The 14,352-nt window shown below is 40.3% G+C and overlaps 2 protein-coding genes across 3 annotated transcripts in view; both read left to right on the plus strand.

Annotated features, from left to right (window-relative positions):
* LOC115222179 (radial spoke head 10 homolog B-like) overlaps positions 1-9,149 on the plus strand; it is a 76,097-nt gene extending 66,948 nt beyond the window's left edge. For both annotated transcript variants that reach the window (XM_036511335.1, XM_036511336.1), the window contains exons 27-33: positions 1,985-2,074; positions 3,278-3,355; positions 3,849-3,914; positions 4,864-4,933; positions 6,042-6,137; positions 7,825-7,907; positions 8,690-9,149. In XM_036511335.1, the coding sequence (XP_036367228.1) occupies positions 1,985-2,074; positions 3,278-3,355; positions 3,849-3,914; positions 4,864-4,933; positions 6,042-6,137; positions 7,825-7,907; positions 8,690-8,885 (679 nt within the window). In that variant the 3' untranslated portion in view covers positions 8,886-9,149. The remainder of the gene's footprint in view (positions 1-1,984; positions 2,075-3,277; positions 3,356-3,848; positions 3,915-4,863; positions 4,934-6,041; positions 6,138-7,824; positions 7,908-8,689) is intronic.
* A 1,597-nt stretch (positions 9,150-10,746) lies between these two features.
* Positions 10,747-14,352, plus strand: part of LOC115222056 (serine-rich adhesin for platelets-like) — a 37,792-nt gene continuing 34,186 nt past the window's right edge. Inside the window, exon 1 of the mRNA XM_036511192.1 lies at positions 10,747-10,878. Coding sequence (XP_036367085.1) covers positions 10,747-10,878 — 132 coding nt within the window. The remainder of the gene's footprint in view (positions 10,879-14,352) is intronic.

A 14,352-nucleotide genomic window follows, 5' to 3' on the forward strand; every position in this document is an offset into this window, starting at 1 on the left:
TTGACCTATTGGATTGGTGGAGTGAAGACGGTGGTGGGGGCGAAGGCTCTTGTACTCAGATGATTTGATATTATCATCGGAACTTTGATGTAATTTGAACATACATCCTGCCTCCACACCATCAATTTTTATCTCTGTTTCGAGCACAACTATATATACACATATATATATATGTATATATATATATATACACACATATATATATACATATATATATATATATATACACATATATATATGTATATATACACGCACACATATATATATATACATATATATATACACATATATATATGTATATATACATACAGACATATATATACATATATATCTTTAGCACACCGGGCGAAATGCGTAGCCGTATTTCGTCTGCCGTTACGTTCTGAGTTCAAATTCCGCCGAGGTCGACTTTGCCTTTCATCCTTTCGGGGTCGATAAATTAAGTACCAGTTATGCACTGGGATCAATGTAATCGACTTAATCCCTTTGTCTGTCCTTGTTTGTCCCCTCTCTGTGTTTAGCCCCTTGTGGGTAGTAAAGAAATAGGCATTGATGATAATGATGGTGGTGGTGGTGGTGGTGGTGGTGATGTTGATAGTGGTGGTGGTAGTGGCGGCGGCAATGATAATGACAAAGATGATGGTGATGACGACGACGATGATGATGATGACGACGACGACGATGATGATGATTATGATGATGAGATATACCTTAATGGCCATAATGGTAATAATGATGATGATGATGATGATACTTGTAAGAATTCAAAAACGACAACCATGCCGACAATGAAAGCAATGCGACAAAGTGTTACGGGGGGGGGGGCGGTAGTCATGAAGGCGGTGGGGTGTTGAAGGGAGGATGTTGATGAAAAGTGACAATTTTGAAACAATGGAACTTTGTTTGACCTTGTGATTATTGACCCTGTGATGTTTTTGTTTGTTTGTTTTTAAATACACCAACTCCCCATAATAGGAGAGGAGTATTGCTTATTAATACTCCTTTGTCTCAGAAATGTTCACATGACTGTGGACAGGCTGGGACGTGATGGGGCTCCAGGGACCAAGTATGATGCTCGCTTCCTTTACTTTGCTGCGTTACAATTAGTTTCCTTTTTTCTTTTATTTTTAATTGATTTGTTTGCTAATTATTCAATTATTTGTATTATATTTAGATGCCCTGTGTCATAAATAAGTAAAATATGGGTGATGATATTGTTATATTCATCATCATCATCATCATCATCATCATTTTCATCAGTCATCATCATCATAATCAGTCGTTATTATCAATGTCATTATCATCATTATTGTTTTTAGATAGACAGATAGAGAGAGAGAGATAAATACATACATGCACACACACATACATTCATACATACATACATACATACATTGAGAGAAAGGTAGGTAGACAGAGAGAGAGGGGTAGATATATAGTGAGAGATAGAGATAGATAGATAGCTACAGTGAGAGAGAAAGATAGGTATATAGTGAGAGAGATAGATATAGATAGATAGATAAAGATATTTATATATATATATATATATATATATAGAGAGAGAGAGAGAGAGAGAGAGAGAAAGAAAGAAGGTAGATAGATAGTGAGAGAACAGATAGAGAGAAAGAGACATGTATATATATATATATTATATATATAATATATATATATATATAGTGAGATATAGTAATAGATAGACAAATACAGAGAGAGTGAGAGATAGAGAAAGAGAGAGAAAGCGAGAGATAGATGGACAGACAGACAGTCAGACAGATAGACAGAAATATTCACACACATGCACTTACTCACACAGACTCACTCATATTACTGTGTGTGTGTGAGAGAGAGAGAGAGTAAGAAAGTATGTGTACGTGTTTGCCTGTTGACCATATCAAAAGTTAATTAATGCATTCATTTCAAATTTGAATTTATCTCGTTATACTTAAATTATAAATTAATTGCATTTCTTGTCTTCCTGCTGTAGGTTTTGGGACGAGAAAGTCCCGTTCACTCCTGAATCGAGGATACAGGTCCACGAACACATGAGGAAACTGAAGGAAAAAGAGGATGGAACGTGCGGTTCATCTTGTTTCTCCATCAAATCTAAATCTGTAAACCATATTTCCCTGTAGGAGTGAAGCTGGTGCTTCATGGCATCCCCAAATCTGCCATCTGTGGATGTGTGTGTGTGTGTGTGTGCGCACATGGGTGTGTATGTATGTGTGCGTGTAGGTACATGTGTATGTATGTGTGTGTGTGCGTATGTATGTGTGTGTGTGTGTGCGTGCATATGTGTGCACGCATATGTGTATGTATGTGAGTGTCTGTATATATATGTGCATGTGTGAGTGCATGTGTGTATGTGCGTGCATATGTGTGTGAATATGTGTATGTATGTGTGTGTCTGCATATGTATGTGTGTATGTGAGTGTGTGTGTGCATGTGTATGTGTGTGTGCATGCATATGTATGTGTGCATGTGTGCACATATGTATGTGTGTGCATGTGTGTGTGCATGTGTGTGTGTGCATGCACACATGTATGTGTGTGTGTGTGTGTGTGTGCATGCAGATATCTTTCCTAGTTTCTTTTACTCGTTTTAAGCCATCAGACTGCGGCCATGCTGGAGCCACCACCTTGAAGAATTTTAGACAAATGAATCGAAACCCAGCAATTTCGATTTTTAAGCTTGGTACTAATTCTACCAGTCTCTTTTGCCAAACCACTAAATTAGAGGAACATAAACACACCAACACTGGTTGTCAAGTGTTCTTAGGGGACAAACACAGACATGAAGACACACACACATGCACGCTCACAGACACGCACGCATGCACACACATACGCACACACACACACACACACACTCTCACACATGCACACACTCGCACATGCACGCACACAATTACACACATACACACACACACACACACACATACATATATATCAAAGACATGATATATATATATGGCAGAAACGTTTGCATGCTGGGCGAAATGCTTAGCGGTATTTCGTCTGCCATTACGTTCAGAGTTCAAATTCCGCCGAGGTCAACTTTGCCTTTCATCCTTTCGGCGTTGATAAATTAAGTACCAGTTATGCACTGGGGTCGATATAATCGACTTAATACCTATGTCTCCTTGTTTGTCCCCTCTATGTTTAGCCCCTTGTGGGCAATAAAGAAATAGATATATATATATATATATATCTATATATATGTTACCATGTCTTTACTGTGTATTTATTTCCAGTTGATATTGTTGTTGTTATTGTTGTAGTGCCGATGACCAAAATCTCAAAAAACCACGAAGACTTTTCAACGACGAAGGAAGAGCCTTCAACATGAACGAACCAAAGTAAGAGTTGTTTGTTTATTTTTCTTCTTGATGCTCCTGATCCTGTAGACCTATAGGCACAGCCCTGTGGTTAAGAAGTTTGCTTCACAACCACATGGTTGCAGGTTCAGTCCTACTATAAGCCACTTTAGGCAAGTGGTTGTCCTTTTGTTGCCTTCGGTTGCCCAATATTTTGTCACACACGGAAGGTGGCGAGCTGGCAGACTCATTAGCACGCCGGACAAAATGCTTAGCGGTATTTCGTCTGTCTTTAAGTTGTGAGTTCAAATTCTGCTGAGGTCGACTTTGACTTTCATCCTTTTGGTGTCAATAGATTAAGTCTCAGTTATGTTCTGGGGTCGATCTAATCGACTGGCCCCCTCCCCCACTACATGCTGCTACTACTACTACAACTACCACTCACTGCTGCTACTACTACCACTACTACTACTATTTCTTTTAATCGCTTATTTCTACCTTTGTCTTTCTCTCCTTCTCACGTTTCTTTAAACAGGATTAACTTCACATTAAAAGACCAGAATGAAGAGAATGCTTATCTTCTTGACATGGCTTGTTACAAGTAAGTGGACAGTTTCTCCATCTTTTTGATTCCTTGGTCCATCAGAAATAGCAGCCAGAGCTCACACAAATCACACCTTCCATTGCCATCGTTGCTGAAGGCAATGAGGGTGTCATCATCATCATCGTTTAACGTCCATTGGTCGAACCGTCCAACCCATGCTAGCATGGAAAACAGACGTTAAATGATGATGATGATGATGATATATATATATATATATATATATATATATATATAAGTGGTGAGCTGGCAGAATCGTTAGCACACTGGGTGAAATGCTTAGCAGTATTTCGTCTGCCGTTACATTCTGAGTTCAAATTCCGCCGAGGTTGACTTTGCCTTTCATCCTTTCAGGCGTTGATTAAATAAGTACCAGTTATGCACTGGGGTCGATGTAATCAACTTAATCCCTTTGTCTGTCCTTTTTTGTCCCCTCTATGTTTAGCCCCCTGTAGGCAATAAATAAATAAATAAATATAGGCGCAGGAGTGGCTGTGTGGTAAGTAGCTTGTTTACCAACCACATGGTTCCAGGTTCAGTCCCACTGCGTGGCACCTTGGGAAAGTGTCTTCTACTATTGCCTCGGGCCGACCAAAGCCTTGTGACTGGATTTGGTAGACGGAAACTGAAAGAAGCCTGTCGTATATATGTATATATGTATGTGTGTTTGTGTGTCTGTGTTTGTCCCCCTAGCATTGCTTGACAACCGATGCTGTTGTGTTTATGTCCCCATCACTTAGCAGTTTGGCAAAAAGAGACCGATAGAATAAGTACTGGGCTTACAAAGAATAAGTCCCAGGGTCAAGTTGCTTGATTAAAGGCGGTGCTCCAGCATGGCTGCAGTCAAATGACTGAAACAAGTAAAAGAGTAAAAGAGTATATATATACATATATGTAGTAACAATTATAAAAACAGTTACTGCTTCTGTTTGTCTTATTCTCTTGGCAGATTTCTGGATCCACAGCTAATAGATGTTGACGTTCAACCACTTTATGTCCGAGCAACAATCAAAGGAAAAGTAAGCATTTTGATTATTTTTCTGTTGATGGTGCACCACAGCATTATTCTCACCATTTATTGCTATGTATCTACTTCATCTGATGGAGACGTCAGGATATTTTCATATTTATCATCACCGATTTAATATCCCCTTTTCCATGCTTGTGTAGATAAGCTGGGATTTTTTGAGGTGGATTTTCTATGGTCAAATACCCTTCCTGTCACATACCTTACTTGTTTCCAGGCAAAGTTATACTTTCCCATACGAAAAACTGGAAATGATGTACACCACTTGTATGATGGGGACTTTTGTTTACGACCATCAAACAACGTATGTATGTATATATATATATATATATACTTTGGTTGGTTGACCCAAGGCTTCCTTCTTCCCTTCTTTCCTGAGCGTCCAATAATACTTTATTTGTTCCACATCCTTGCGTTGTTGTCTTTTTGTTTTCTTGTTTGGATTAACTTTATATATATGTATATATATATAAACATTCGAGCGAGGTCGTTTCCAGTGCCGCTGAACTGGCTCCTGTGCAGGTGGCACATAAAAAGCAACATTTAAGCATGGCCGTTGCCAGTACCACCAAACTGGCCCTCATGTCGGTGGCACGTAAAAGCACCCACTACACTCTTGGAGTGGTTGGTGTTAAGAAGGGCATCAAGCTGTAGAAACTCTGCCAAATCAGATTGGAGTCTGGTTCACCAGACCTCAGTCAAATCGGCCAACCCATGCTAAACGATGATGATGATGATGATGATGATGATGTGTATATGTATGTATGTATAAGTACATACACACACACACACAATGGGCTTCTATCTCCCAAATCCACTTACAAAACTTTGGTTGACCCAAGGCTTATAATAGAAGACACTTGCCCCAGGCACCGTGCAATGGGACTGAACCTGGAACCATGTGGTTGGGAAGCAAACTTCTTACCACACACACGATCACACGTGTGTGTGTGTGTGTGTACCATAGGTTCTGATGTAGTAATTTATCCCTTGTTATACGCTACATGAAGAAGAATTCTCGTGCTACCTTTGGGTTCCCGTGGGCCACCAGTGCTCAATCACCCACCATCACCTAACCCCCATCCTTTCTCTTCCAACAGATTTTCCAGCTGTCGTTAAATGAAGAAGTCAATCCAGACAGAAGTACGGCCAAAAGATCACAGACCACTGGTCACCTTCTTATTACAATGCCAAAGGTAAGATTGATTTTACTTCCGGATCTTTATTTTCGGTAAGATGTGAGGAACCACAACTCAACTTGAGTAATTTAAAATCAACCAAGAGCTTAATGTTGTTTGTACTTTATCAGCTTCTGTTGAACCATCCAACCCATGCCAGCATGTAAAACGGATGTGAAAAGATGATGATAATAACAATGACGATGACGACGGTGATGATAGAGCTGTTGGTTTGAACAAGTGAAGCTCCCTATTTGTTGTATTATATATATTGTGACCCCCTTCGGTCATAGTGACCATAGGATTGCACCTAGAAAGTTACCCTCCAAGGCACAAGTCTGGGCAAGGTTGTTTATGGAAGACCAGCAGTCGCTCACGCATACCAGCCTCCCCTCTCCACGCCACCAGTGTTATCCAAGGGAAAGGCAAAGGGGCCGATACAGCTTGGCACCAGTGACGTCGCAGCTCATTTATTAACGTGCAAGTGGCTGAGCACTCCACAGACAAGTGTATCCTTAACGTAGTCTATTTTGCTGCTGATAGGTACCACATAGTTATCTACTTCACTATAACAGTATAGTGAAGTATACTGTACACTTAAGTGCCCTGCACACTTAACTGTGTATAACTAGTCCAGTCTACCTAGCTGTAAATAGGTGTCACACTATGGTCTAGTTCACTGTACTGTCTGATGAAGACTTTTAATTCTCAGCAACCCAGTCCAGTCTGCTTAGCTGTATGTAAGTACCACACAGTGGCTGGGTTCGCTGTATTGTGTCCATGGCCCAGTCTACCAAGCTGTAAGTACCACAGGTTCTCTGACACACCATCAACCGAGCAAAGATGAGGTGTGTACAGCTGCAAAGAAGATTTGGTTTTTGTAGCTGACAAAGTGGAAAAACGCTGAAATGCATGCATCCTACAAATACAATGATGTCGCTCACAGCTCCTGTATGCCCAAAAGGTGTTTTCATGCATATCCAGGTGAAGAATTTTCTCTTGGGACTAGTTCTGCAATGGAAGGTCTGACCACATCCAAATACAACCAAACATGTTAAATGTGACTTTACATGATCATATGTTTAATTTGTTCTGCAGTCATATGTCATATGCTTGCACAATGCTGTTCCTTCTCAAGCCATGTCTGGCTCATAAGGGCCGGTTCCCCGGTTTCCTTGGCATATAGGTTCCCCACCTGGACGGGACGCCAGTCCGTCGCAAGGTGAGCTGCAAGATGCAGAAGGAAAGAGAGAGAAAAAGTTGTGGCGAAAGAGTCAGCAGAAGTTTGCCATTACCTTCTGCCGGAGCCACATGGAGCTTAGGTGTTTTCGCTCATAAACACACACATCGCCCGGTCTGAGATTCAAACCCGTGATTCCTTAGACCGAGAGCCAGTCCTGATTTGATTAGACTTGAAGCCCCAAAATATTAGCAGGGCACAATATGTGTACAAATGGTCCTAATACCATGAAACGGGATTCTTAAGTATGCTTAGGTATGGATTAATTAATTATGAGATAATCAACTTGCGTAAATAGAGTCCGCTGCTCTAACCACTAGGCCATGTGCCTCCACTTGCACAATGGTACTGTTGAGGTGTTACTGTACAAGAACTGCAAAAACAACAACAAACACAGGCGGAAACCTTGAATAGTCCATACATGATATCGTTGTTGCTATGACAATCTAAATTTTTCCTTTCCAGATGAAACCAATAATTAAACCTACAAACAGAAAAAATAAAAGACAAGAGAAGAAAAACGAGGAACCAAAGCCTAAAACTGAACGGTAATCATGATTTCTGAGTTTAACAAATAGGGGTCAACTCTACTCAGCACATTCCACCACAAGGTCCAGTCTTGTGGTGTGATGTGGTGGCTTTTATGCCTCAATGGTCCTTCCTTGCGGTGGCAGCAGAAAACAAGCTCCTGGTATGGCCTCCCATGTTGGAAAGGTCACAGGATAGAGGTCAGACTAAATACAGACTGCCCCTTCGCAGAGGTAGAAGCAAGTCCAACACTTCTGCCTAGAAAACTGTAAAGTTACAGAATTGGTGACAATTCAAAGCTAAGACCTGGGAGAGGAAGGTCTTACAGTCCTGAATCAAGAACAGGGAAGAGTCATCAATAGCTAATGCTCCACAGAGAGCAAAGGGCTTGAGTATGTACCAGAAAGGATATTATTATTATTATTATTATTATTATTGGCTTAAAGGCGGTGAGCTGGCAGAATCGTTAGCCCACTGGACGAAATGCTTAGTAGTATTTTACCTGTTGCTACGTTCCGAGTTCAAATTCTGCCAAGGTCAACTTTGTCTTTCTTCTTTTTGGGGTCAATAAATTAAGTACCAGTGAAACACTGGGGTCAATGTAACCAACTAGTCCCCCTCCCCTAAAATTGCTGGTCTTGTGCCTTTAGTAGGAAGGGTTCTTGTTGTTACTGTTGTTGTTTAGAAGGTTTTATTTTTATTACATGCTTTTACTGCCAAGCACTGCTCTCATTTGTTTTACCATATTGTTTTGTTGTTGTTTTTTTTATTTTTCAATAAATTTTGTCTCATTTTTATGCAGGGCCCAGGTGGAAAGGCTGGAAGTTGGTGAAAACCTAACGAAAGTCGATTACTGCAATATTATTAATGAAAATAACCAAAACCAGGCTGTGGTCAAAGAGGAAAGAGCAGTGATAAAGAAATGGTCTGTGATGTATGAAGACCGAAAGAATTCTGAAGATTTTGTTGATGACCCCGAAGTACCAGAACTGATATGAACCAGTCTCCATGGCTTTCTAACAATCATCATGGCTCCATACAGACTGAGACCCTGGAGGAGGCTGAAAACTGCCTGGTGGTGGGAGCCAAGGAGTTATTTCTGTTCTATTGTTATAGCTATTATATTTATCAGATGGAGAAAGAACAAGTAATAGTAAGTGTGTTTGAGTGTATGTAGCATGAGTGAATGTGGTAGAGCGTATGTATATGTATATGTAGTGAGAATTTACAAAAAAAAACAAAAGACGAAGACGGGTGTGTAAACAACAAACAGATGTATTAGTTTAATGCTTGGGAAATGAGAAAGTCTTTTACGTTTCGAGCCTACGCTCTTCAACAGAAAGCAACACAGAAAGAAACAAGGAGAGAAAATAAAGAATGTGTAGTGGCTAGCAATCTATCATGGCGAAATATATATCATCATCATCATCATCATCATCATTTAGCGTCCGTTTTCCATGCTAGCATGGGTTGGATGGTTCTACTGGGGTCTGTGAAGCCAGAAGGCTTCATCAGGCCCAGTCAAATCTGGCAGTGTTTCTACGGCTGGATGCCCTTCCTAACGCCAACCACTCCGTGAGTGTAGTGGGTGCTTTTTACGTGCCACCCGCACTGGTGCCAGACAGAGCTGGCAAACATATATATATATATATGTATGTATGTATGTATATATGTATGTATGTATGTATGTATGTATGTATGTGTGTGTGCGTGTATGTATGTATGTATGTATGTAGTTGAAATTTACAGAAAAACAAGACGAAGACAGGTGTATTAGTTTAACACTTGGGAATGTGAGGAAGTTTTTTACGTTTCGAGCCTATGCTCTTCAGCAGAAAGGAATACAAAAATAAACAGGGAGAAAAAATAGAAAATCAAATATGTACATATTTATATTTGTGTGTGTGTGTGTGTGTGTGAATATGTTTAGCAAAGTGGTTGGTTTAAGTGAGGGTATCAGAGTGTAGAAACCATGCCAAAACAGATGCTGGGATAGGACTTCATCCTCTATGACTTGTTGAATCTTTTCGAACCATCCCATTCCATGCCAGCATGGAAAGCAGACACTGAATCATGGTGACGATGATGTGTGCATGTGCACACAAGTGTGTGTGTGTGTAGATTTATGTACTTGCATACATACATACACACACATATATATATGTATATCATCATCATCATCATCATCATCATTTAGCATCCCTTTTTCTATGCTGGCCCAGACTGGATGGTTTGACATGAACAGACGAGTCAAAGACCAACTTTGGCATAGTTTCTACAGCTGGATGCCTTTCCTGGTGCCAACCACTCTCTGGAGTACACTGAGGGCTTATCTTGTGGCAGCAGCACTGGTGAGGTCACTAAATACCCATAAGACAGGACCCCCTCATCAGAGTGGGGTACAGCATTGGGGGATAAGAAAGCAAGATAAAGGGACAAGAGCAGGTGTCTTGCTGAAGAGGTGAATATATGGTAATTAAGGTGATTAATGTGATTAAAGGACTTTGATCCTTGATGTGAGGGGCATAGACGCCATTGCAGTTTTTTATCAAACCTAATGCCAAATATATAGCAACAACAACAACAACAAAACAACAACAATATTGATTTCAAATTTTGGCACAAGGCCAGCAACCTTGGAGGAGTGGGTAAGTCGATTACATCAACCTCAGTACTCGACTGGTACCCCGAAAGGGATGAAAGGCAAAGCTGTTCTTGGTGGAATTTGAACTCAGAATGTAAAGACAGACAAAATGCTGTTTAGTAATTTACTCGGCACACAACATTAACAACAACAACAACAACAACAACAACAATAACGTTTCTGTGGTAATTGGTGCACTTGGCACAACACCCAGAATGCTGCCGAAAAGACTGAAAGATACTGGAATTGAGACTCACAGACCTGCAGAAAAGTACCATCCTTTATTCTGCAAGAATCCTAAAAAGAGATTCCTGGGCTTTGAGGAGATTCGTTGTCAGCAAAAACTCGTGATAAAATTCCAGTTTATCAAATGAGCATGCACCAGCATACTACTACTACTACTACTACTACTACTACTACTACTACTACTACTAATAATAATAATAATAATAATAATAATAATGATAATGATGATGATGATGATGATAATATTAATAATGATAGTAATAACAATAATAATAATAATAATAATGATAATGATGATGATGATGATGATAATATTAATAATGATAGTAATAACAATAATAATAATAATAATAATAATAATGATAATAATGATAATAATGATAATAATAATAATAATGATAGTAATAATAATAATAATGATGATGATGATGATGATAATAATAATGATAATAATAATAATGATGGTAATAATAATGATAATAATAATAATGATAGTAATAATAATAATAATAATAATAATAATGGTTTCGAATTTTGCCACAAGGGCAGCATTTTTGGGTGGGGAGATGGGATGAGTCGATAACATTGACCCCAGTGTTCAACTGGTACTTATTCTATCGATCCCCAAAAGGATGAAAAGTAAAGTTGACCTTGGTGAAATTTGAACTTACAACGTAGCAACGGGCGAAATACCTCTAAGCATTTCGTCCAGTGTGCTAACAATTCTGCCAGCTCAACACCTTAATAATAATAATAACAATAATAATGATGATGATGATGATAATAATAATAATAATAATAATAATAATAATAATAATAATAATAATAATAATAATGATGATGATGATGCCCTGATGCAGTACCAGGCAGTGGCTCTCATGGCTTCTGATCTTAACTGAGTTGAAGTGTTATCATGTACATTGTTTTGTCTTGGTATAAAAGATGGGTTACAGCTAATATTCTGCTCAATGCCACAGATTTGCTTGTCAGTTGTTTGACCTTAACCAGTTGAGCATGTCCCTTAGTGGCTGACGATATGTGCATCTCTGATCACGAGCAGAAGTAGTGGGGGAGCATCATAGCCATGTGTTGAGAGGAACTCTTTGGGGTTTGGATAATTTACCTCTGGAAACATGGGTGGTTCATTCAACATCCTTAAAAAACAACTTTATTCAGAGACCTTTTGAGCGGGATTCTAACTGGGCCCCACCTGCTGTTTATCTTGATATGAGATCACCATGTCACGCACATATGGTTGTGATGCATGTGCCTGGTGTATCCTCATCAGACGGGTAGTCATGATGGGTATACTGGGCTTCGTATATTTGTACCCCCAGTGTCACTTTGATGGCATTCCCTGCTCTCGCACTCAATAATAATGAACTTATGGTGCTCGGGTGCACAATAACTTGTGAGATAAGGATAAAAAGCAGGACAGAAAGCAGCGATAGATTGAATAAAGGAAGACATGTATAATTGAGGGCAAGATAAAATGTAGAAGAGTTTAAACTGCTGTTGTTGCTGCTGCTGCTGCTGCTACTGTTGTTGTTGTTGTTGTAGCAGGAACAGCAATGGTGAAGGGTGAGCCATGTAAATACAAATGAAAGAATAAAGCAAAATAAACAATAAACAAAACAAAACAAAACATATTGCCTTCAAACTTCCTTTTTTCAGTCCGAATGAAAAGTTTGTCTTTTGTGATTAAATATGGAATTAATCACCATCATCACCACCACCATCATCATCATCACCATCATCGTCATCATCATCATCATCGTCATCATCATCAACATCGTCATCATCACCATCATCATCATCATCATCATCATCGTCACCATCATCATCATCATCACCATCATCATCACCACCACCACCATCATCATCACCATCATCATCATCACCACCACCCCACCATCATCATCATCACCATCATCATCATCACCATCATCATTGTCACCATGATCACCACTACCACCACCACCACCACCACCATCGTCATCATTTAACATCTATGTTCCATGCTGTCATGGGTTGGATGGTTTGACAAGGATCCATTGAATCAAAGGACCGCATTGTACCCCAGCCCCTGCTCCGGCATGGTTTTTTCTGCAGCTGAAATACCCTTTCCACCACCAACCACCTTTATAGCTTGTACTGGGTGCTTCTTTTGGGGGCACCAACACCGTTGGGGTCACCTCGAGGTTCACCAGTCAGCAAACCCAGCAATGGATGAGGCGCGGGGAGCTGCTGTTGCATCCATGTTAGCCGGGGGTTAACGTATGAGGGAAGAGCCGATAAAATAAAGTACCGGCCCTCCACCCTTGCCTTTGTCTCCATCTTATACTGTGCCACCACTACCACCGTCACCACCATCACCCTCCTCTCCGCTTCTCCTCCACCACCACCACCACCACCACTATTCCCATCCGCCTCCTCCTCATCATCATCTTCATCATCATCCTCATCACTTTACACTTGTTACCTAGCGACATGTTATCATCAGTCAGCAATTACGCTTAATGCTTAATCCTGCTTGCTTGATATTGCACAGACAGACTGGGATGGTTGGGGGTGGGGGTGCAACATATGGTTGGGCAGTGTGGTGGGGGGTGAGGTGAGGCACACACAGCTGGGTTAGGCTGGGTGGTAGTGGTCTCCTCCATTACCACCACCACCACCACCATCACAACCACCACCACCACCACCACAACCACCACCACCATCACCACCACAGCCACAACCACCACAACCACCACCACCACCACTACCAGTGTCGGGACCAATTGCATTATCGGATTTAGTTCCATCCTTCACAGTTTTTCCTCTACTTACATATTTCATCACTCCAGAGTTATGGTATTGGCAGTGGTAGTCATGGTGGTAGTCGCGGTGGTCGTGGTGTTCAGCCCCGGGTCAGCTCTAAGTAGCAGACAACTGATCAAACACTTTCTAGCCATAACCATCTCATCTGTTCCCCTTCCCCCACTTACAGCATATCTGGAAAACCCACAGGTCAAAGTGTCCTTTTCATAATTAATTCAATTGGATGTGAACTGAGGGAGATTTGGCTGCTATTTCAATCAGGCTGAAATGAATGCCTAGCAGTTCTTGTGTTAGCTTATCCAGAATAGCAATTAGTAACCAAAGACTTCTTGGAGTGTTCAAAATTTGAAACCAATAACCAAAGGAAGTGACACTGATAATATCCTTTGATTGGAGTTTTGGGGTACAAAGGAGCAATGGTTGACACACATGGTGTGTTAACACAGTTGCATGCCCTGGGATGTAGTTAGGCATGGTGCAGAAATATTAAAATTTGAGACAATCTTTCAATTTAGGATCACAAAATAGGGATTCATCGTAAGCAATTGGCATTAAAAGACAGGAATTTTGGAGAATTGTAATTTCTGTATTCTTGAACATGGAATTCAAATCTCTATATATAAAGCTGAAGTTGTCTGTGTACGGCAGGTTTGGTAGCCTTCAACTAACACTATCTCCTCCGAGACCCTGCAGTGCAAGTTGACCAAAATTGAGAGTATGATAGATGAAGGCTTGCTCTTCATTCCGTAGAA

Source organism: Octopus sinensis, linkage group LG19 (genome assembly GCF_006345805.1).
Source record: "Octopus sinensis linkage group LG19, ASM634580v1, whole genome shotgun sequence".
In the NCBI taxonomy this organism is placed as follows: Eukaryota; Metazoa; Mollusca; class Cephalopoda; order Octopoda; family Octopodidae; genus Octopus; species Octopus sinensis.